Source organism: Castor canadensis, chromosome 12 (genome assembly GCF_047511655.1).
Source record: "Castor canadensis chromosome 12, mCasCan1.hap1v2, whole genome shotgun sequence".
In the NCBI taxonomy this organism is placed as follows: Eukaryota; Metazoa; Chordata; class Mammalia; order Rodentia; family Castoridae; genus Castor; species Castor canadensis.
In genome coordinates this window covers 31,370,007-31,395,389 of record NC_133397.1, presented here as the reverse complement: position 1 = coordinate 31,395,389, position 25,383 = coordinate 31,370,007, and the positions used below count along the sequence as shown (strand labels likewise).

The window sequence follows — 25,383 nt, the reverse complement described above, 5'->3', positions numbered from 1 at the left end:
TCAAAAGCTACCCAAAAAGCCATTAGACATATATTCAACATGAATTATTATTAAGCGAGAATGAACAATTTATAATTAAATGCAACATGGATTTAAAAAACCTTTTATCAAGCATAAAAACATATAGAAGCATAGTGTATACTTTAACTTAAATAAGCGCAAAAATGGGCATATTTATCTGCTATTATATGAAGAGAAAGAATCACCTAATCTTTAACTAGCCCTCCACCAACTCCCCCAGTGCAAGTTTTAGAATATATTCACCTTTCCCTCCCCAAAATGCATACCCAAAGATGTGTTTAGTTTATATTTCCCAATCCTCTGTCCACTTCATACATTTTGCTGGCATAATTAGATTTCTATAGTTCTAGACTATAACAAATTTCCATTTTATTGTCTCTCAGTATTCCATTCCTAGCATTTCCTTTTCATATTTTCAGATAGCCTATCATTATTTTGATAGAAAACTATTTCTATCCATATTTCTTACGGGGACATTTGTCATTTTAGGTATGACGATTCTTTATCTTACAGGACTGTCCCATTCATTTTTGGTTTGCTTCTGTAGCTCTGGGCAATGTACATGTGTGAAGGTTTATTGCTTACCCCTATATTTCCTCTGCTTTATCTTCCTGTTGCTTGGAATCTGTTCTACTTCATTTCTTGTCCTCGGCATTTTCCCTTGATGGGCTAGTTGAATGATATCTTGGTTGAGCATAGATTTTTGGGGTTATATTAAGTGGCCTGAAAAACATTCACTGTTGCAGATAAAAAGTCTGATGCTAGCTAGAACTCTTTTTTGTATGTCACTTGCTCTTTTTGTCTGGAAGTGGATAAACCTTTTAAAATTCTCTGGCTAAGTAACTTTTTTTTGGCAGCAGTGGGGTTTGAACTCAGGGTCTCATGCTTTCAAAGCAGTTGCTCTTACTGCTTGAGCCACTCTACCAGCCTCCCCACCCCCACCCCCCTTTTTTTGTGAGTTGAAGCAGTTACTTTATTTTTCAGGGGAAATATTTTGACTTTTATTGTTGTGCTGCATGGGGATGCATTGTAGCATTTACAAGGGTTCTTACCATGTATCAAATATGTCATACTTGAATTCACCCCCTCCACTGCTCTTCTTCATCCCCTCTCCCCCCAATTCCTGGAACAGTTTCAACAGGTATCATTTTTACCATTTATACATACATACGTATAAATTATTTACACCATATTTATCCTCCACCCTCTTTCCCACCTCCCCCCTCCCACTAGTCCCAACCATCTCCTCAGAACCTGTTCTGCCCTCCTGTTCTCTGATTTTGTAGAAGAAAAAACATAAAAGATGGAGAAACATGGCATTTTTGTTAGTTTGAGATAAAGATAGCTACACCTGAAGTTTCCTTGTGTTGTTTCCATGCATATATGTATTACAACCCCAACTGGTTCATCTCTACCAGTCCTCTTCACTCCTCCCTAGTCCCCTTCACATGGTGTACCCAGCCAGTTTAAGATTTCTGTATTCATTCCTGTACCATGAGCACATCAACCACATTCAAGTTTTTGGTTTCCTTCCCTTGCCCTATCCCTCTCTTGCACAGCCTCCCCTTAATGTGACCCGTGTCCCATAACATTGCTGCATTTTTTGTAGGTCTATAATCCACATGAGGGAGAACATGTGGCTCTTCAGCCCTTTTTTGTGATAGACTTTTTTCAATATAGGGTTTCTCAAACTATTTGCCCGGGCTGCCCCCTGAGTAGCTAGGGTTACAGGTGTGAGTTTTTTGTTTTTGAATTTTGGGCAGTTACTGGGGTTTGATTTCAGGGCTTGCACTCGTTGGAGTGCTCTACCACTTGGACCACACCTCCATCACTTTTTGCTTAGTTTATTTTTCAAGTAGAGTCTCTTGATCTTGCCTGGGGCCAGCCTTGAACCCTGATCCTCCCATCTCCGTCTCCCACATAGCTGGGAGTACAGGTGTACACCATCACACCCAACTTGTTTGTTTTTTATTGTTAGTCCTGGGATTTGAACTCAGAGCCTTGTGTTTGCTAGTCAGGCACTCTACCATTTTAGCCATGCCCCTAGCACTAAGGAATTATTTTTGATCTATGACTTAAGATACTTTTTCCACTTTCAGGCCACTGACTTTCCTCCTTTCCTTCTGTTTTGTTTTGTTTGTTTGTTTTATTTCTATTTTATTTATTTATTTTGTGGTACTAGGGATTGAACCCAGGGCCTTGAGAATGCCAGGCAAGTACTCTTATCACTGAGCTACATCCCACCCCCTTTCCTTCTGTTTTTAAGGTTTTAGGAAATCCTTTTTGTTTGTCTATAATTGACTTTATTTAAATGGTCCTAATTATTTTTTCAACTTCTCTATCATAATTTATTTTGTTAAGAAAAAAACTTTTCTGATTATCCTGTTGTTTTTCCCTCTCTGATAACTTGCCTCCCTTACATGTGTCACTGTCTTTATTCATTAGAACTAAACTGTCAAGAACTTTTGGTGGCAGTTCCAAATATGAGGGAAGGTATGGTGAGCTCTGCTCTGAGGTCTGGGTAGGAGACAAGTTGTCAGTGCACTGGGAAGGTCATGGAAGGAAAACTGTGTCCAAGTGTCTGCACAGTCTTCCTGCCTCAGAGATATGGAAGACTCAGGACCTCTCTCTTTTATCTTCTCAGCTCCTTGGCAGTAAGATTAGTTATGCTCAAGTTGGTTGATGTGCTTGTCACTTACAACACATGAAGGTGCTCTGCTTATATATGAAGGGTTTGGTGTTGTAATCAAGCAAGAGTTATAAACACAGATGATAGCCTGTTCATTGTTGGGTTCCATGATCATAAATTTTGAGTTCAATCAAAAGAAGTATTACCACAGTCTGCCTTGATCCTCCATTCTTGCCTACCTGACCTACAGGTTTTGAACTTGCTTAGCCAATTCCTACAAATGTCTGCAGAAAGATCTAGAAGAGGTCAAGGTGCTGCTGGAAAAATCCAGTAGGAAAAGAGGACATGATGCTGTTATAGCTGAAAAATCTAAGATTGAGACTGAAATAAAGTATGAAATGCTACAGAAATCAGAAAAGAAACAGAGCTGGACCATGAAAAGCCAGCTGCTGTGGTTACTCCCATTACAACCGGCAAAACAGTGAAAAAAGTAATTATGGATGGCATCAGCCAGATAAGTTTATGAAAATCTGCATTACCTTAACTGGAGCTCATCAAGTTCCTACTGAGAATGTACAGGTGCATTTATATCACAGTGGTCATTTGGCCTTTTGGTAAAGAGTCTAAATGAGAAGAGTTACTCAATGATTGTGAACGACCTTTGAAACCCATCTCTGTTGGAGCCAGTTCAAAAAAAGTCAAAACTGATACAGTTCTTATGTAGAAAGCAAGTGGATAACACACTGTGAAGCTACTTGACTCAAGTTGAAAAAGTGCAAAGACAAAGAAAAGCCTTCCTATGACATTGAAGAAGATCCCAGTGAGGGATTAATGTTCTAAAGAAAATTGATGAAGATGAGATGATGATATAAAGTAAACCATTAATAAAGCCTGGGTAGAATCGAGAGAGAAGCGAGCCAATGGAGAGACAGAACTTTGAGAGACTTTTATTAAGACCTTTGGGGAACTGTGATGTGGAAATACTGATGTTTCCAACAAGGGAATGTTGGTGAGCTACATGTAAATTTGTCAGATAATTATTGACACAGACTTCTAAATAAAGGCAGTGAATTCTCCATTTCTTACTGGAGGCTTTATTAAATAAAATATGCTTATTAAACACTTCCTCCAAAGATGGGTTCATTAGTACCTTGATCATTTTGTTCAAGAAAGGTTTATATGGCATTCTTATTGAAACATAAAAAGTAAGTTTTACCTAATGAAAATGCTGCATTATGTGTTATTTTTGTTTAGCTAGGAGGTAGGAAGCAAAAGTATTTGCCTGTAAGTTACTGATACCAGCTACTACTGACATAAGAATAATTGAGAGTAAAACCAAAAATTTTTGCATAGAGTTCCAATTTTTGCATTCACATTTGTGCATGTGTTTGAAAGTTGCTGGAGAGCAGTTGATCCTTTGTTACCAGTTTAAGCAGTGCATGTGCTAATAATCCAGTCACAAATGTTTTTATCCAGATTTAATTATATTTGTTTATGAATTGAACTAAAACTAAATAGAAACTTGGCAAGGATAGACAAGCATCTTTGTATAGTGCCAACGTTAGTAAGTTCTGCCATGGATCAGATGGTTACAAAAGTAGTAACCATGAAGCAAAAATAATTTATTTGAAACCTATCCATTTCTATGTTCAATAAAGTTGGATTTTTATTTTTTTTAAAAGTATTTTTTGTGTGTTCAGTTCCCTATGATCCATTTAAGGATTTAGGCAGAGCAGAACTTAAGAATTTATCCAGAATCCCATCTGAAGTATCCTGGGTCAGTAGCTAATGAGAAGTGTTACTCAGCTTCTTCTTGTCCCTTGCTTTGGGGACCTAAGGACATCACTTTTTTCCCTCTCTCCTCAAATCTCACTGTTTTACTCAAACTCATCTCTTTTTTTTATGTCATTGGGGAGAGTTTGAAAAGTATTTTGGATTTTGGTATCATAGTCACTGTACAGTTTCCTAGCAGTTTAAAAATTCTTCCTAAGTACAGACATACAAAGTGAATAACAAAGAACCATCTGGAGTGAGCCATGGAGTTTGGCTACATTGCCTATCTTACTCTGAGTGTGTTTGCTCATTAATACTGGATTACTTTACCTTCAGTGCTCAGATGTACAAAGTACAGCTCTGTCAGTGGAATTAGCCTGAGGTTTGAGAAAGCCAGGTAGGGGTTATTTTTCTATCACAGTAAGTTCAGATTTTTGCACTTCTTGTTTGGCTCAAGGTGGCTCTCACAATGACAGTCACGTCATCCAAATTCAAGTCCTACAAGATTTTTTTTAAAAAGACCCAAACGTATGCACATATGAATAAAATAAAAATTAAAAAATAATTAAAAATTAAAATTAAAAGGAAGGGCCATACTACTTACAACTTTGCTCTTTTTGGCAGTGCTGTAAACTGAATTGTGACTCTACCTCCCCCCCCCATTTATATTTTGAATCCCTAATATTATGGTATTTAGACATGGGGCCTTTGGGAGCTAAATGAAAAAAGCATTATTCATACAACACTTCTGATCCCAGATGTTTCTTTTTATAATCACCCAAGCAATTCTCCAGTCTTTAAGGACATTAACTGGGTATCCTACAATTCAATTCTGACACTGTGTCACAAGTTGAAAGGACTCAGTTCCACAGAAGTCCAATCGTATGTCCCAGGTTGCCATCTGCACTTCTGACTATCTATAAATAGAGGGGTTCTATGACCTACCCCACAGGTTTGATAATTTGTTGGAATGGCTCACAGAACTCAGGAAGGCACTGTACTCACGTCTGCCAGTTTATTATAAAGGCTGATACAACTCAGGAACAGTCTCGTGGGAGGATTTGCATCGGCAAGCTGTGTGGGCAGTGGGGTGGAAATTCCATGCTCTATCTGGGTATACTGCCCTTCCAGCTTCATGTGTTCACCAGCTCAAAAAGTGCTCTGAACACCATCGTTTAGGGCTTGGGGAAGTTCCATTATGAAGCATGATGACTAAATATTTGGCCATTGGTGATTGTACTCCATCTCCAGCTCCTCTTCCCTCCCCATAGGTGTGGGGCTGGGGCTGAAAGTTCCAACACTCTAACCACGTGGTGGTTTCCTCTGGCAACCAGCCCTTAACCTCCAAGAGACATTAGTATAAAGTCAGGTGTGGTCCAAAAGGACTTTTATGAGTAATAAAAGATGCTCCTCTCACCTGTAGCTCTCAGGACATTCTAAATGTTTTAGATGCTCTCTGTTAGGAACAAAAACCAAATAATGTATTTCTTATATTGCAATATTACAGGAGGTAATTGGGAGTAGGTGAGGTGAGGGTGGGACCCTCAGGATGAGATTAATACCCTTAGAAAACAAGATGTCAGAGAACTTTGTCTCTATCTCTTATTTCATCTTTCACCCTCTCCGTCCCTTCCTCCCTCTGCCATGAAAGGACACAGTGTTTGAAAACCAATCAACGTAATCCATCACATCAATAGTCTAAAGTAGAGAAAACTACATGTTTATCCTAACAGATGCAGATAAAGGCAGTTTAACTCAGATACACAATGTGGATGTCTGATTCAGCTCAAAGTGACTTAATACTTCACAGTCAAGACAAAAAACAAGCTATTGTCAGGTTGACCAGTCATTACCTACCATGTGTATTCCCTATCACTAGGTGCTGTCACACATCTGCCATAGATTCTCTCCTTTCTGACACATCAGACTGTGTACCAATTGTTTGTTTTTTGACTTTAAGAAGGCTCCTTACTGCTTAGAGATGCACTCCCCAAGTCAGTTCTAGCAGGTTCTTCTAGACCTACTTCTGCCAAAAGTAGGTCTAGAAGGAGACTTACAATGCCTCCTCTCAAGCAGAAAATAATTTCAAAAGAAGTCTTTGGGTAATGAGAAGTGCCTAGTACTTTCCTACATGCTAGTGGTGAGCTGCTTTCAAAAACAAGGAAGATTTAATGTGTTCGTGAGGGATGAAAGAACACAGGTTTTCTTGCTTCTTCCAGGAAAGTCATTTTGTTCAGTCACTTGAGAAGTTTCTATGAATGCAATGAATTATGAAAATGTTTCAATACTTGAAAAAGCTAAGCAAGTTCTCTTTGTTTTTTCATTTTGTTTTTTTAAGACAGGGTCTCACTATGTAGCTTAGGCTGGCCTTGAACTCATAATCCTCTGCTTCTGATTCCCCAGTGCTGGGTTTACAGATGTGTACCACCATGCCTGGCTTAAGCAAAATCCCTTTTTAAGATGGTGTTTCTTGAATTCCATATTTCTAACTTCACATTTTAGACATCCTTCTTTCATTTCGCTACCTGTTCATTAGCATTTATAAATTAACCTTTATAACTTCATATTGTTTTATTCTATAACTTTGTAGCTTGTTGGTTTTCTGAGTTTTCTTCTGTGAGAAGCAAACCTTAAACAATGTTTTAAAAAATATTGGTGAATAATTTTATTGTATACTGTTAAACTAAATTTGGCCTGAGGAAGCTTCCATACAATGAGCTCCTATGTCATGAACTGCAACCCGGTTTAGCATGTAAACTAAACCAAGGAACTAACTTGTAACAAACGCTGAATCTCAGCCAATCACAGCAGCCAAATGCAGAGCAGCAACCAGCTAGGCTGCCTCTGTACCTTGTCTGTAACTTATTTTCATTTTCTGGCTACATTGTAGCCCAGAATGTTCTCTGAACCTGTTCTGGGGACTACATGATTTCAAATTGCTTTTTTGCTCAATTAAACTCTTAAATTTAATTTGTCAGAAGTTTTTCTTTTAACATTATTCTTTTTTTCTGAGATAGACTTGGTTTTGAATCTGACGTTTAACAAATGTGTGACCCTGAGACCAGTTACTTAACCTCTTGAGTCTCTATTTCTTCTTTATAAAATGGTGCCCAGCATGTCAGTGTGAGACTTAATTGGGATAATAGATGTGAAGGCAGCCAAGATAATAGCGCCAGGCATAGGAAAACACCTCAGGAAGGGCCAGCCTCTCAACAACTTTTTCTTCATCCCAACCCCTGGAACTCAGAGCAGGTATCAACGAGAGACTTCACTGTGCTGAATTCTGGACATGGTGACCAAAAGCAACATATTACAAAGATCTCTTGGTTTAGAAATATTTATAAACTAGATGTTTCCAGGTGATTTATTTAGAAAGCTCCTTAGAGCAGGAGTCAAGCTAAACTAATTTTCTCCATTCCTAATATTTTCCAGAAAATAAAGAGATCTGGTTAAGGGGATTTACAGGCAATGTCATATTCAAGAATAAAAGCTAAGAAAGATTCCTTTTAATTCACCAAGTGCACATCTCTAAGATGCTGCCTTACTCCTTAACCCACACAGGTGGGCCAATACCAACTGTGAGAGCTGGCAGTGTCCGCTCCCTCCCCACTCCAGACATGGACAATTCATTTTAGCATCTTCTTTAAGAAGACTGTCCTCACAGTCTTTCTTTACATGGCCTTTCTGGTAGTCAGTACCACATCATGACTTGCCAAGATTAACCCTATACACCATCCCAGGCCCAAACGGGTGCCACCTCCACTACGGTGAAGGTAGTTTTATTGCAAGCAGACAGATCCTGGGAGAAACTGCTTCATACTGCAGTTTGCTTCTTAGTTAAAAAAAAAAAAAAAAAGCTCCCAGGTATGGGCAGATCACAGACTCCTGGGGTGGGCAAATGATGTGCAGATTGGGGGCATTCAGAAACCTCCAGGGAGACTATGTGACATGGAGGGCTTCCTGGGGAGCTTGAAAAAACAGCTGCTGTCATGTGGTCAAGCCATCTCCATGGCACAGTGATTAGGCCACAGTTTAGGTGGGCTTGCCACTATGTCAGAAGCTGGGCAGATAAAAACACAATTGATCCAAAAGGATGCAGATAGTTTATTACTTACAACAGTCAGAACACACAGGTCAATATGTTGTCATCGCTCTTGTCCCCTGGGATAATACCAAAACAAAAGAAGCCAGGTAACAGGCATCATGAGTGGTAGGCACCAGTTTGAGAGGACAAAGAATTCATTTGAAAGTCTGCCACTCTCCCCTGAAGAGGGGTGTGGGCTGAAGTCCAAGTTTTTACTGGCATCAGGGAGACTGAAAAGGAAGTGCTTGCTAGAGGTCTCCTACAACACAGAAAGGTGGCCCAAAGGTAACCGAAAGTGGCAGCAACTCACAAACTGTCCATTTTGGGCCATTCCAATAGGGTGAGGGTCAGGCCTCAGTTGAACCTGGTCCACACAGCCCATGTGTCAGTGTGCAAGGTTGCAGCAGTGTGGAGGGAATGTGGAATGAGAAAGGTTTTAACCATGGAGTCTGGATTGCAAGGTTGCTTGCAGTGCTGACCATCTTATACCCAAGGAAATTACCCTGAGATACAGTAAGAATGTCAAAAAAATTTCCCAGAGCAACTTGTTTCTAATATGCTTAGTTTTTGTAAATGTTAAGAGTTTGACATCCAAAACAATCCATTAATCAAATACCTTTTCTTTAAAATTTAAAGGAGAGGTGTACTCCACATTGGGACTTTTCTGCTTTTCCTTTTTACCCTTTAGTTTCCCAGAGCACATACAGTCTCTTTCAATTATTCTGTGTGAAACCATGTTAAGAGCCTGTCAGTGAATTGGACCAACATTGTCTGAGCTGGTATGAAAAGGGATGCAGAAGGCAAAAGTCCGCTGGCATCCTGCAATTAACTTTCCAGCCTTCCATGATCTGCAGGGTAGAAAATAGTGATAGAACCAAAATATAGGCCTAAAATGTGTGGAGCTGAAGAAATGGTTCTCTAGTATGTGACTGAAAGATGGCAGCCAGGGGAAGAGAGAAACTAGGGGGGAAGTGGCAGGCGACTGACAGGTAAGAAGAGGAAGGGAAAGGCAGAGAGAGGCCAGGTAGCCATTCTACACTGAAGAGGGCTCTGACCCTATTGTTAGGAGACCCAGGTTAATGGACCAGCTTTCCTTTCTGCCTGTGTGAACTTGAGCAACTTCTTAGCTTCTCTGTGTCTCACTGTCCTCTTTGGAAACCAAGAACTACTAATTGAGGACATAATGATTATAAAAATATTTTTGACACATGGTGCACTTTCATTGATGGTTGATGGTTGTATAAGAAGAATCTTTCTCAAAAGAAGTACTGGAGAAAAATGGTTTTGAAATACACATTGATTCAACATGAATTTTGTGTCTTCAATGACATAATGAGGACAAAGCTGCTAGTACAGTGGCTAGCTCATGACACATTGGGACTTTGTAACTGATATCAGTGATTGGTTTTACTACTGTCACCAAAATTCCCTAGGTCTCTCCAACACTGGATGCAAAATCATATGGACAGTAACTACTCAATGGTGTTGCCTCATCCTCACTGGCAAAATGCAGGACCCATGGCTTTGGGGGTTCTCTGAGGGACGCCCCAGGTCTGCTTAGGACAGTCTTGGCTCCCTGAGGGCACCCCAGTTCTGCTGTATCTTGCTTGCAGAGATCTTTTTGACTGCTCAGGACTAGATGTCTACAGGACAAAAGGTGGATTTTTCCACTTCAGGAGAATTCCCTGCTCTGAAGACAGAAACAAGGCCTTGGATGTTTGGGGCCTGGAACTTGGGTTGTAGTGCTGGAAAGACCCCTGCAGTTCCCGCACTGCAGTTGTCCCCCAGGTCAAAGAAGGGCATTTTTTAGGACAAAACAAATTACACTGCTAACTTGCCCTTTAGAAAACTCTGTCTGCTCATTTGTTTTGCTTGGGGCATATCTTAGTGGTTTGCAACCTTTCAACTTGTCCTTGTTCCCTCTTTGGCTTTAAAATGCTGTACAATCCTCCTATTGAGGTCAGAAAGAAACTCCCTTTCACTGAGGTTCTAAGGAGAACTTGTAACGTCTTAAGGCAATGGAAAAACAATCAATATCATGATATCAGGATACAGATTTACAGATGCCTTGGGGATGTCAGACCAACAACAATTAAATTGATCTTGGATCTTGTTTTGGCGCTCACACAGTTCCTATGACTTCTAGCCCCTCCGGCTGTCTGTGCCTTGGGCAGTCATGTAAAGGCTCTTTGTGGAGAACCCAGATTGCCAGTTTGCCATTAACCTGAATACACCCTGTTCACCCTAAGCAAGTGTGAGGCTGGAGGAATCACAGAAAGGGGCTATTCAGCAGAGATTGTGTTTTTAAGCAAAGTCTCAGCTGTCAAGCCAAGTATCGTATTTGCTTACTTGGGCAGCTTCCTGCCTACAGGCCCAGTAGGAATGGCAGGGAGAAAGTTCAGTATTTTTCAATTAAAGGACTTTTTCCAAACCAGGCAAAAGCCTGCTTTGAAACTGTGGTCTTTTGACCTGTTTGTTTTCCATGTGGATGATGATTTAAGTAGAGCATTTCTCTACAGTTAGGCCTTCCTGTAGAAACAGAATGGATCATAGAAGCATCACATCTGTCTTCCTGACCATCTGAAGAGATTCTTGACAGTTAATGGTGAATAACAAGCAACATATTGCTGTCACCAAGGCCAAAAACAGTGAAAGGGAGTCTTAGAGAGACAGATGTTGGCTTTCTTAGGTAAAGCTTCCAAGCAAAACAAAAGAAGACTACAGAGCTGGAAGACCTCCATTCAGGCTGCTTTTGCTTTTCCAAACTTAGAAACTTGGGGACGTTGGCATTTAAGGCAACTTGATGCTTCAAGGAACTGCAAGACATTAATTGTAGGTGATGAGACAGAAGGATGTGAGTGATCGTTCCCTACCAGCTGCATCAGCCTGGTGACCAGGTGTCATGATGAAGGAGGCTGAATCCTGGGTCAGTCCCTAAGCAGAGAGAAATTTTTCTTTATTCTCTTTCAACACAGCTGTTTACCAATTTCCAGATGAAGACCATTGTGGAAGATGGTGAAACAAGAGGGTTACCTGGTCCCCTGTCCGGCTCCTGTCCCTGGTTCCATTTCTGAGGCTCTATTGTCTCCCTGGCCTTCTAAAAATTACTCCAGTTTCCTTCCAAAAATTCTCCTGTGCTTGAGCTGCTATGAATTAAGTTGCTGTTGCTTGCAATCTAGAAAACCTTAACCAACACAGCCTCCCATGGGCTGGCTCACTTCTGGATGCTCTTGCCTCACATCTCACGCTCAGTCTCATTGTGCAGCACACTGCTTTGTGCAGCCTCATCTTCACTCATATCACTCCTTCTGCTGGGTTGTCTTTTCCATTTTTCTTAGCTTGAGTTGAAACAGGCTCTTTCCAGAAAACCCAGCTCAGGAAGCCTTCCACACTTGCCTGTCTTTCACATTAGTGAGACAATATCTTTTAGCTTCTTTCCCATGGTAGCCTGTGAACTTCTCGGGGATGGACAGATCTCATTCATCTTTGTACTCCAGTGTATCCCAATGCCTGTCACCTCATGGGTACTTAATCGTATTCGTTAAACAAAATCCAGAGAAGTAAACAGAAAACAAAATTTTAATTTCTGCAGGAGAAATGAGAGCAGGAATTGCTTCTTAGCTTTTTGGCTAAGATTAAGTGTAGAAATGAGAGCAGAATCAGAATGGCCCTATGTGTAGATACCCTTAAAGGGCTTTAGACCTAGAAAGACAGTGATTGTAACATCCAGTAGGGAACATGAGAAGGAAGTAGAGAGAGTGGGGCAGCCTGGATGGAGTTAGATCTTGTCTTTCTCTTGCCACCTTCTGCATTAGAGCTGCCACTGTCAGATGCCACTGTCAGGTAACTTACATTCAAAGTTTTCATTTTCTGGACTCCTTGTCCTTGTTAAAATGTGTGGCTTGGGCTAGCCAAGTGGTTGAGCAGAACACCTGCCTAGCAAGTTCAAGGCCCTGAGTTCAAGTCCCAGTACTGCCAAAAAATAAAAATTAAAAAAGAAATAAAATAAAATGTTTGGCTTGTGATCCCTAATGAGAAGGGAGTAAGTTGATGTCTGTAGCCAGAAAGCCTAAGTCTATCTGAGCAAGTCAGAGAAGGCTCCAAAGAGGAGATTGCATTTGGGCTGAGACTGGAAGGATGAGTAAGAGTTTATCAAGACAGTAGGGGAACCCAAAGTATTCCAGAGTCTACAGGGACTATAGACTATAAACGTTATCCATCTTAAGTGAGAGCAGGATGGATGTCCACAAAATGGGACATTTCCACAGGCTCTGTTTATATTGACCATTTAACAGATGTTGAATGCATACTTGATGGAATTATATATATATAATACATATATTATATATGGAATTATATATAATATATATTATACATATATATGTATATATAATACATAAAAAAATTACATATATATAAAGCTGTCAAGTCTACTAGAGAACTTCCTATGCAGCCATTTTGGTTATCTTGTGTGCCACCTTTATGAGAAGCAAAGTGGATAGGTATAGACCCTGGTGCCAGATTGCCTGGTTAAACTTTCAGATCTGCCTCATACCAACTCGATGACCTTGAGCCTCTCAAGGCCATACCTGGCCTCTCCATGCCTCGGATGCATGATCTGTAAAATGGGGATATGAAGAACATCTCAGCAAGCCCTAGAGGTGAGTTAATACGTGTGAAACCTTAGAACGTGTCCAGATTCTGCGAAACACTCACTGTTAGGCATAACTACAATTGGCAAGCACTTTGTGCTTGACCCCATGATAACAGTTACCCAACTTTAATTCTTCATTTGTTTCTGGTGTCTCACTAGACTATGATTCCTCAAAGGCATTAGCTGGATAAATGTTTTTTCCAAAACAATTGAATTTGTACTTTCAATCATACTTCTTCTGACAGCATTTATGTATTATAACCTAAGGGGAAAGCTTCTCTTAGGATTTTGATTGGAAAACAACATTATTATTTGGAAACTCCTCTTTTAGGCTGGAAAATCCTTGGATCAAGAACATTACCTATAAACTCACGCTGGCCTCCTGAGACAATGGCTTTATAAAGGTTTAGCCCTGTTCAAAAGGGTTATCTAAGGAGCCCAGAGAAACAAAAAATATCTGAACCTTGTCAGATTGGCCAGAAACTTTTAGCAGAGCCTTGTTACAAAACCTTGATCCTCGGCATAGAAACTTCTGCCAGAGGATCTTAATTTATGAGAACAGGGAAAATTAGGTGAAATGGAGTTGAGAAACCCTGTATGCCCAGAGAAGGTGATTCCATGCTCCTTGTCTATTTGTGGTGGTTGACTTTGAAAAGAAAGGGCACAGAAGAGATTTTTCTGTTGAGATCACAGAAGGTAGAGTTGCCTTAGGATAAGTGCCCTAGAATCTGCAGCATCCAGAGAGCTCTGCAAGGCCAGACCAGAGCCCCAGAGAACTAGGTGGGGTGGGGATGAGATGGAGTGAGGGTTTTGACCCCAATAAAAGGTAGTCAGTGAGCCACCCTGACAGATCTGAATTATAGTTCTGGCCCTCCCTGTCTGCATGACCTTCGGGCCTGGGTTTCATCTTTCAGTCCTGGAATGGGGATAGATATTGTCTCTTCCAAACTATCCCCTTTAGCTCTTGTGAAGTGCTAGCCTAAGGGTATATTCTGTCCCCCATCCTGTCACTACTGTCTTCTACCAACCTCCCAGTCACTGTCTTGGCTGAGGATACCAGAGCTTGGCTTACTGTTTTTCTCTCTATGCTACCTCCTATCACTGACTTTGATACATCACACAGACTTGAACATCACACAGACAGTTCTGTGGACACTCAACCTCTGAGAAGCTCAACTACTCACCTCATGGGCTCCTTCCTCCCCCAAGCACACACACAAATATTTGTTGGCAATGTGTGGACAAAATAACATTGGAAGAGGTTTCATTCACCTTCTATATTATAATACCTATCACTAGGGTGATCATACACTTTATTTTCTAAATGAAGATAGTTTTGTGCATGAAAAAGGACTCCAAAATAATTAAAATCACACTACTTTTGGAAACATTAGCTTATTGGTGACAGATCATTTTTATATTAAGGCCCCTATAAAATACTGTTGACCTTCCACACCCAGGGATTCAACCAATTGAAATTCAAATTGAAAATACAAAAAAAATTTGTGTCTGCATTGTCATTATTCCCTAAACAATACAGCAAAGCACCTATCTATACCGTAGCAAGTATTATAAGTAATTCAGAGATGATTTAAAGCAGGTAAGAGGATGAGCACAAGTTGTGTGCTCACACCATTCTAAACAGGGGGCTTGAACATTCAAGGAATTTGGTATCCAATGGGGAGCAGGCCCAGGAACCAATCCCCCGAGAAGGCTGAAGGACAACCACAATTGTATTAAATAACCATATTCTAAAATAGAATTTAAAAAAACTAAAATAATGTATATGTGTTCTTGGAAGCCATGTGGTAAAAGTCCTTTGTACAGATTATCTTCACAGTCAAAAACATAGTCCTATTAACTGTTTCTAGTACTAATTTGCATTTTTAAATTAGATTTTTAGTTGAGTCTGTCACACATAGAGTATCACTTGTATCTTCCTGAAGAATTTCCTTTTCAAAAATTGTTTTCATACTTTGAAATTTTGGAACAAAAATGGTTGCTATTGCCTTTGAAGTATAGTTAATAAATTTGAAATTTCTGAACTGTTCCATTGATTTTTCTCTGCAGACCACAATATTTTTAATTGACAATATTCTCCCTGTCCACCTCCCCAAGTACTAAGAGATTTGGTAGGCTCAGTGCAAATTCTGATCAATGGATGATATCCTCAAATCTATCTTTATGTAAAGATTTTGTCCCAGCTATTGACACAGGTACTGTGTTTTTTGTGTTTTCAGAGTAATATTCTTCAACATAGTTTTATAAAACATAACAATTGAGTCATCTCCATGCGAGATTTTTTTAATGTTCCCCCACTTGCACATGTACTGTACATGCTGATAGATGAATCTTGGCAGAGGAAGTGAAGTTTAACTAAACTCTTTCCAGTGTATTCTAATGCAAAACAGCAATACTAATATCTTGTTACTGGGTTGAAAAATCCAGAACCAATGCCAAACTAGGTGGACCCAGGACAGCAGGTACAACAAGACTCTCCCAAGAAACAGCTGTAGCACTAAAGCCCTCAGGTGGAGCTCAGTGGTTCTCCATCCTGGCAGCACAGAAGAATCGCTGGAGAGCTCTTAAAACGTGCTCAGTCTCAGGTTCCAATCCCAGACTCAGACTTCCCAGGTCACAGGACAGGGCCTGTCTCCCAAGTGGAACCTAATGTTCCACTTCAAACAAGGTCAACTTAGTCTTCCAGGGTTCCAGGGCCATCTGCCCCTAAAGCAGTGTGCTGCAGGTATTTGGTGATTGGGGTGACAGTGAGAGGGACGCCCATCAGGAGCAGCTATGTCCATGCCACATCTTTCTACATCCCACTGGGTATGTGGTCACTTTGGGCTGGGAAGACAGAGCACGGTCCCACTACAAACTCATGAACACTACACTCGTCCAATCAGAAAAGTTGCATGTAATCCTTCTACACATTTAATTAAGCAACGACTCCTACATATTGTGACAAAAATGAAATGTTGAGGGTTACAGAGTTCTAATGAGAAATAAAAATAAAAAAAGTTCTCACAAAAGCTTGATTAGAGCCTGTCTTAAGTGCTATACTCTCTTCTGAACACGTGTTTTGAAAACAAATGTCAAAAATGGCACCCTCAAAATGATGTATTGTTTCTGTTCACTCTACAACTCGATGACTATTTATCTAACTCCAACTAGGAAAATCACGATGGCCAAAAAAAGCAACAATGCATCTGTTTTTCCAAGTCCTACCCAAGCCTTGCCACCCTGTGTGCCCTGGAAGTACTGAGCATGGTCCAGAGTCAACCAGTGAGGCAGCATTCGTGGTTCTTCGCCTGCTATGAATTCAGTTCCGAGGCTGTGAGTTGAACTCTGTGCAGATGTTCTGGATGATCCTGGGGACAGATTTGTAGAGATTGTCAAACTCATCCACAAAGAAGGAGTGGTCCCTGGCTGGGTAAGTGGCAATGATTTCCAGCTCATCCTGTGCAGCCCATGCAACACCTATTGCATAGGTGATCACTCCTGTGGAGACAAAGATCAGATGAAGCGAACATCCCCCAGAAAAGGTTCTGCTAATGAATCTTTTCCACCCTATTGCTAGGTCAGCATAACCAAACCCTCAACTGGAAATATGCCACGAAAAACGAACAAAAGATCCTATGAACCTCTGGGTTCTAGAATTAAGACTAACTATGGTTGCTTATATTTATAGTTATTCATTCAATAAATACTTTTGAATATCTGCTCTGTGCAAACAGTAACAAAATTAGTATAAGTTATAGTTGTTTGAGAGACAAACTATGTACAAAATGGAGTAAACACATGGTAAAAATTGTATGTCCAGCTATTTGGGAAGAAGAAGGGGACCAGTGGAAATAAGTAAGAAGAACAAAAGAGGGTAATGGGGGGGAATGATCTAAGTTCATTATATACATGTATGAAAGTGTCATATGAAACCCATTTTATCAAATTTTCTTTTTGAATTAGCATACATCAATAATACTGGAGTTTCATTGTGATAATACCACACATGTGTACAGGGTACTTTGAATAAGTTCACCCCTCCATTATATCCCATTCCCCCCATCCTCTTCTACCCTTTCCAAACAGTGCTTGGTGGGTTTCATTATGTTGTCTTCAATGTATACAGGTAGAGTATTTTGATCCTCCTCATCTCTCCATGTCCCTTCCTCTCCCCGCCCCATCCAGACCACCCTCCCCTACAGTCAGTCTTCCCATTTACACTCATGTGTCATCATCAACACTGTCATTTTAGGTCAGTTCTACAAATGAGTGAGAACATGTGATATTTGATCTTTTGGGCTTGGCTTATCTCACTAATATTTTTAAAAAAAGAATTTCATGTCCGGGAGCAGCAGAGGGGAGGATATTTGGGGACAAGTAAAACTTCTGTAGCCATTCAGATGACATCACATGGATTGTGCCTGCTCTACTCATGCAGAGAGCCAAACAAAATCTCAGAGAATCTTAAAAACATCCAAAGCTGGTTCCAGGGTGGGAGGTGAAGCTCATTGGTACAGCAATTGCCTAGCATGTGCAAGACACTAGGTTTGATCCCCAACACTGAAAAAAAAAAGACAGTTAAAGGTCATCTTCTTCTTCTTCTTCTTTTTTTTTTTGGTGGCACTACTGAGTTTTGAACTCAGAGCCTTATGCAGGCATTGTACCACTTGAGCCACAATCACAGCCCCAAGATATTTTAAACTAGAACAGGTTTCTGTTTTAATTGAACCAATGACTAAGGCTTGGGGGTGACTTTACAAGCCATATCGTCCAACCTTATTTCCTTATCAAGATAAAGAAAGAGGGTGGCGCAGTGCTGCCGGCTGCACAGAGGTTCTGTAAGATGAAAACAAAAAAGTACTCGCTGCATTTGGAAAAAATAAAACAAAATAAACAAAACCAAACCTGTCCTGTTTCAGGGGGAGGAGGTGCTAAAGAAACCTAGTGAATTTCTGAGTTGAGTGGCAAAAAAACCATGAATACAGATGTTCAGACAGCACACAGTTTGGCCGTGCAGGGAAGGAAGCAAGTGGTAACAGGAGCAGAGAATGGGGTCAAAGGGAATATTTTATTTTTAACATGTCTAAGTGTGAATGGGGAAGGGTATAATGGGATAGAAGGTTCTGGATCACAGGGGGAGCAAGATGCTACAGGGAGAGGAGGTGAGGACTCGGAGAGGAGGCACCTATTCTTAGTGGGAACACAGGGAGACTGCCTTCTGTGATGGTTCTTGATTTGGGTTGTGGTCAGCCAGTACTGACCTTATTCTACAAGATTCTATTCCCATGCGACCTTCAGGCTGATTAGAGCAGGTGAGCAAGATGGCCATGATTCCCATGGCAGGCCTGGATATGGTTTTCTGCCCAGGGACCTCGCCTTCAGCTTCCACAGAAGTCAATCTCATTCCAGAATCTTCTTGGTGCTCTGGCTCACTGGTTATAAAGCTGCCTCTGCTTCACTTGGCTCTGGTATAATCTGCTTTTCAACTGTGGTCCACTGAGCTGCATGTAAGCTGCCGGTCCCTTTTATCATCTCTCCATTTTCTCTTCTTTGAATATTGTCTAGCTTTGGGTTTTTAAATGCTGCCAAGTGGCAATGGAAACAGCTTTGCTGCAGAGCTGGGCTTAGACCGATGAAGGCCTCTTTTCTAAGCAAAGATGAAAAGGTTGTCTAATAAAGACTGCAAAACAGTATTAGAGTTTGTTTTTGCAGGTCCTTGGGACCACCTGGCTGTAGAGAACCTTCTATTTAGAGAACCTTCTACTAGCAATCCTGACAGAGGGTCAGCCAGCCTGGACTTGTGTACTCCCAGGGACATACTACTCATTACAGTTTTAGACAGATCTTAGAACTTAGGGACCCGCCTCCAGGTCACTTGCACCTACTGGTGCCAGTTCTTTCAAACTTCCTGGATAGCTCCTGTTTCCCTCGGACTTCTCTTCTGATGAGTAAGCTACTGATATCTCTGGGTGAGGCTCAAAGATCCATTTAGAAAAATAAGTGTTAGTGTTGCTGAGGGTGAGCTGCAGACAGATGTCTGGAGCAAGCAGGAGACCCCTGGGCTTGAAGTTTACAGCTGTTCCATCAACCTCTGCCCCTCACTTTGGGACATTGAGCCCAAGAGAACCTGTGACTGCTGCCACCAACCATCCCACCATTATGAGCATACCTCACAGGCTCTGCAAATGTTAAGTCACTGGGAAGACTTTGCCTGAATGCATTGTCTAGATACCTTGCTTTCCCAAAGCTAGCACTGCCCCTTCATTAAGTCTTATTTTAGGAACGATTTAAAGCAGTTTTCAAGAATACAGAAAAGTCGGCAACATAACCCAAATTAAACGTAGGCACAGAAAAAGACAACAACCAACCATGACTCTGAGTGTGTTCTGTACGCTAGCACTTAGGTCTCATGTTCACTGAACACTTAGTTTACTTTTATTATTATTACTATTATCACTTAGAGTTTTCTCCAGGCTGTTTATAGTTTCATGATATTTCATGGCACTTTTCAGAAGTGATTATATACATACATCCTGCAAAAGAGGTATGAATGTAGTGACTTTCTAAACATTTACAAAAATATTTTGCTTACCTTTCATGTTTTTAAACTTTCTGTTGACATCTTAGAAATTTTTGTATGGAAATACCTCTGAAAATATTTGGAATCAAAATGTCTTTGAGATTTCCTCCAAACTCCCAAGATCTTGTTGGCAGTTGTTTACAAAAATAGGACTTTTCTTAAAAAGAATTATTATTCTTTAAAAGGTACTAACACAATTTGGTGTCTCCAATAGAAATAGATGTTTGGTTTCTTTCATAAAGTAAAGAATCTTTTGATGGTTCTGGAATTCGAACTCAGGGCCTTGCACTTGCTAGGCAGGCTTTCTACCACTTGAGCCACATATAGGATGTAAAGGGAAGGGTTACTGCTCCCAGCCATCCACAGACCTTGAATTTTCAAGGACACTTGGGGAACCACTTGCTGTCCCTCTTTTCTACCCTCTTCACTACTCAGAGAGGCCCCTCTTTTTTTATTTTTGGTTTCTTGAAAAAGGCTCTCACTATATGACTCAGGCTGGCCTTGAGCTCACGATCCTCTTACCTTAGCCTTCCAAGTACTGGGATTGCAGTATGTATCACCTTTCCCAGCTGAAAATTTTTCTTAAATCATAGACAAAACTACGGCAGCAAAAGACAGTACCTTACTTGCCCAGCAGGGACATTGGTCCCCAAACCTAGAGAGATGCCTGAGCACTCCGGCTGAGCCACAGGACCCACTTACCCTTGTGGTGGGCAGCCATGGCTGGAATCCTCACGTCGTCATAGGACCTGCCATCGGTGATGAGAATCATTAGTTTCCTCTTGTTGGGTTTGGACTTCTTGAAGAGCTGTTCCAGGGCATACTGGATGGCAGCCCCTGTGCTGGTGCCACCACTCCAGTACCCCACCCTCTTAATAGCATTGATGACATCGGGCTTGGTGTTGTACTTGTCAAATCCAAACTCCAGCCTTTGCTCGTAGGTGTACTGCACTGCCCCGATGCGTGTGTCCGTGTCTGAAATCTCAAACTCCTTGCTGATGTTGGCTACAAACTGCAACACGGTGCGGAAGTTGCCTGTCCCCACGCTGCTGGAGCCATCAATAACGAAGCCGATGTCGGCTGAGTTCAAGCAGGTCTTGCTGCAGGCCAGCCGGTCAGTGTCACAGACTCGCTTCACCAGGGGCTGCACGGTCTTGTGGAGGCCGAACCAACTTTGCACGCTGAATGAGTAGAAGCCGTTTGTTCTGCACACAGCCTAGAAAATGGAAAAGAGGGACACTCGCCAGGTCAGGGGTCAAGTCCTCCAACCTGTCACTGTTGCCTTGACTACCATGCGGGTGAAGATGCAAACAGACTCTTGTCTCCTGTGCTAGTTTTTGTTGAGCCCTTTCTCCATACCAGTTCACCTGGCTGGGCACTCCAGTAACATCTGGACCCACTTCTGCCCCCTCAGCTGGATCTCTGCCCTAGTGCAAAGTAGTCTGCTAGGCAAATTCACAGGAGATGTAAAGCACTGATTTCAGCTTCATATTTCTGCCTCTCGGATCTTCAAGTTATTTGTACTGGAAGCCAGCCATCAGAATGGCCTTGGTGGGCACCAATGCATAAGAGAATTAAAGAAAGCTTTTGTTCTGAGGAAGAAAACAGAAGACACACACAATAAATGACTAAAGAGATGTTTCCAGAGCAGCCCTGCACTCTGTAGGAAGGGGCCCCCCAGTGCTGAGTGGCCACGTGTGTCAGGGTCCTGCCAGATACTCTTGGATTCTTTCATTAAATCCCCACCCTTACCCTAGAAGGTGGAATTATAGCCTAGTCATAAGGCAACAAACTGAGAGCTGCAAAGGGACATACCATGGTCCCTGAGACTAGAATACCAATCTGTTGGCTTTCCAAACCCAAGCTCTGCCCTCCAGTGAACCCTGCCTCTGGGCAAATGCATAGCTTGTCCAGAGAAAATTTAAGACAACTGCAAATAAACACTGAGCGAACTGGTTGGTGTGCTCCTGGAAGTGACTAGGCCAGTGTCCCCAAGGTGGGGGCGTTTCTTCCTTGCCCATGCCTCTGGGGGTCACCCAGAGAGTCAGGCGTCATGATTACAGATGAACTTGTATCATTAAAAACTTATTTTGAAACAAGAAATGGTTTGAAAATCTTTCTAGGAAATATTTTTTATTCATTTACAAAAACCTAAACGGGGTTCATAAAACTTTCCAGGGACTAGGTGGCGTGAGAGCTGAATACTGAGTGCTGGTCGGTGGGAGGGAAAGGAGGGAGTCCCACCCAATAGGCGAGTAAAGCCATGAGAGTAGTGGCACTGACCATGGACAGGAGACCAGTTGTCTGGAGCACAGAGCCCGTGTGTGTGGTCGGGTTGGTCAGAGTAGGTGGGTCTGGATGGTAAATTGGGATGCTACTCCAGAAGTCCTCAACAGCAATGGGGAGCAGTGACGGACTAGGAACAAGGACCCAATGTGAAAGCTAATGTGGGGAGACCCAGGGGGGAGAAAGACCAGATGTAAAGTACTGGCTTGAACTGGGGAGGTGGCATTTTGAATGAGAAAGAACAGAGAAACAACAGGCATGATGCCAGAGCTGATGTGGAATTCTGGGGTGACACTGCCCTTTGGGATGGGTGGGGGCCATCCAAGCAAAGTCTGGAGGACACAGTTCGGGCGGGAAAGTTGATGAACTTGGCTTGTTACAGTAGGGTTTAAGGTTCTGACGGAATATAAAAAAAAAAAAAAGAAGAAGAAAGAAAAGTAAAGAAAAAAACCCAGAAAAGTCAGCCCTGCTGGACATCAAGAGATGAAGGGGAAAGCTGTGGCCCTGGGGGAGATTCTGGAAGGAGAAAGCTTTGTGAGAGAGGAGGGAAGGTCAGGGTTGAGTCTTACAGAAGTCTTTGTTTAGGGTACAAGACAGAAAAAAGAAGAGAACAAGTAAAATAAGAGCCACGTGATGTCTAGGAAGCCAAGGAAGAAGAGAATTCCAATGAACAAGAAGTAGTCAGCAGATTAGTATGGTGCCCTGCTAGCTCTGAACACACAGAATATTAAAGCGGGAGGAGCATCAAAAATGATGCTATCTGAGGCTTCCTTCCTTCCTGCCTTCCTCCTTTCCTCGTTCCCTCTCTCCCTCCTTTCCAGGTGGAGCCCTGCCTTCAAAGGAAGGTTTACATGGAGTTCTGCTGTATAGGGCATGAGGTGGCTGTGGTGGAATGGGAACAGAAGGCTTAGCTCCCCATTGGCTTGGACCATCTCCTGCCAGGCATCTCCACAGAACCCAGGAGTATCACTGGAAACATGACTGCTCTGACCTAGTTCAACACCTCCTTTCTCTTCTTTGGCAAATGGATTAATTTGCAGAATGCATTTGCGAGGGCTTGTATGTACGTTTGTGTGTGAGAGACAGTGGGTATGTACACATGTGTGCGCTCATGTGCATTTGTGTGGAACCTCTGGTTGGGTCTCCTGGTGCTGTGGGAGCAGTAAGAAAAAGACTCAAATGAGACCTTGGGGACATGAATCTTCCCCTCTGCTCCCAAGTCGCTGGCCTCGGGATGGGCATGGGGTTTTGCTCTGGGAGGGAAATTCCAGGTTCTCTCGCTGGAAGCTCTACTACGCAGAAGTAAGTTTCACACATATTTGAAGGCCTGAGAAAATAGCCTTGATCCTTAGGTTGGGTGCTCTCTGGACAGTTATACCTTATTTGCAAAGTTGGGCTCCATCACGTACTGTTCTTCATTTTCCACGGCACCTTCAATGGTGACGAAGAAAACGTTGATTCCTGACTCTCTCGCAAGTCTTGACGTCTCCTCCACTTTGTCTGTGGGCCAGCCATCCACCATCACCACAACCACGTTGGGAGCGCCACCTCTATTTCCACTGGCTTTGGAAAAGAAGTTCTTGGTCACAAAAGAGATGGCCCGGCCTGGAAGAAAAAGAATATCCTTTCTTGGAATAATTGTGGCAATTATAAATATAGGAATAGATTCCAGCAGCACAAAGAGGTCCAGAAAAACATACTCATTCCTCTCTAGTATCTTGTGTCTTTTAAAAAAAAATCATTATAACTATTTTTAGGTGAACAATTCAGTAGCATTTAGTACATTCACGCTGTTGTGCAGCCATCAAGGTCCCTCTTCTATTTCATTTTAAGCTATTCACTTCTAATTGTCTCTTGCCTTGAAAAATGTTTTAGGGATCAGCAAGCAGGGGAGAAACACTTCCACTAGAACAAAAGGGCCACCTTCTCTGCCTAAGTGCTGGATCCGCACTGAGTCACTAAGCAGGCCCCTATTGTGTCTTGGTGGGGGGGGAGGCGTAGAAGGTGACATGCAGTGTCTTGGCTTCCTGCAGCCTGGGTGAGCCAGAGCTCCAGGAGCTGTGGGGGACAGCTGTATTCCATAGTCAGTGGTGTTTTGGTTTTTTTTTTTCCCCCATTCCAGGTCAGGGGTACAGGTGTGGCTGGTCATAGAAAAGCTGTATCCACTAGGAACTGAGCAGTTTGATCTAACTCTGTCTGTGCTAACTACTAGCTATATGGCTCTGAGTAGGTCACTCAAGTTCCCTGGGCCTACACTTCCAGGCCAACAATCTGCTTCAGTTAAAGCACACCAGTCATGAGGTTTTCTGAAGACTTTGGCATGCTTTTCTTAAGTGCATATGTCACACTGTGCAGAGTCTCAGGATATTTTTAGAGTTAACTAGTTTGACCAACTGTCCCAGTTTTCCAGGACTTTTTCAGTTCTAGTTCTGACTGCCCCAGATTCACCTGGGATGACTGATCACACTTCAGTAGTCATGGCTACATACAGTATGGCTCTTGACCCAGGCTCCGTGGATCTTAGGGTGTGTGTGTGTGTGTGTGTGTGTGTGTGTGTGTGTACCCCTGAAGTTATACAAAGTATTTATGTAAACAAGTGTCTCTCTGGACAGAAGGGCCATAGCTTTCAGGACAAATCGCAGTAACAGTTAAGAACTACATGCTTTGGACTTTAGGACTAATACTATTACATTCAATGTTTTCATGGTTTTGTATAGTTTCCTGGCTCCACTGGCTGGCATAATTTTACCTGTTGAATGACAGCATCAAGTGCTTACATATAAAATTGCTAGAGAAATGTTTTGGTGATCCCATGCGAACTGGCTGCACAGACCTCAGTTGCTAAGGGAAAACCTTGGCTGCTAAGAACTCAAGGCCCAACGTGCCCAGCAGTCTTCTCCAGCTTAACATTAGGCACCTGTAGGCAGCGCACAGTGAGCCATAAGAAGTTCACCTTGACCTCCACCTAACCTTGAATCTGGAGGCCGTAGTGAACCGGTGCTCAACATACAATCCACCAACCCTTCAGTGGGTCTCAACACCAGAGGCTGGAAGTTTGAAAACTACATTCTCCATACTCCTTTGTCTCTAGATCCCCAGCTTTGTTTTAGTTCCACGAATGAATATGCTTGCACAAGATTTAGAAGATGAAAGTGAGGGAGAGGCTATACTTCTGTTTCTGCTCTTCCTGCTGACAAGAATCTGCAGAATATTTTACCTCTCTAGGGGCACTATTAGTAGAGGTGCTGTTTTGGGTTGCTGGCTTTGATGGTGTTGAGGGATAAGGGTGGAGCACCCATTTTGTGGTTGTGAATGGACAGGCAGAGCATGGTGTTGGAGCTGGAAGCTATAGA

At 42.0% G+C, this 25,383-nt stretch overlaps 1 protein-coding gene and 1 pseudogene across 5 annotated transcripts in view; one reads left to right on the top strand and one right to left on the bottom strand.

Moving 5' to 3' along the window:
* The first annotated feature begins 1,001 nt into the window (after positions 1–1,001).
* On the top strand, positions 1,002–6,939 carry LOC141414790 (calcyclin-binding protein pseudogene; annotated as a pseudogene).
* A 5,972-nt stretch (positions 6,940–12,911) lies between these two features.
* Vit (vitrin) overlaps positions 12,912–25,383 on the bottom strand; it is a 106,861-nt gene continuing 94,389 nt past the window's right edge. For 2 of the 5 annotated variants that reach the window (XM_020170123.2, XM_074049503.1), the window contains 3 exons: positions 23,409–23,635; positions 20,447–20,960; positions 12,914–16,662 (listed from right to left, as the gene is read on the bottom strand). In XM_020170123.2, the coding sequence (XP_020025712.2) occupies positions 16,484–16,662; positions 20,447–20,960; positions 23,409–23,635 (920 nt within the window). In that variant the 3' untranslated portion in view covers positions 12,914–16,483. Of the gene's footprint in view, positions 16,663–20,446; positions 20,961–23,408; positions 23,636–25,383 lie in introns of all 5 variants that reach the window. The other 3 variants (XM_074049504.1, XM_074049502.1, XM_074049505.1) reach the window with 3 other exon arrangements.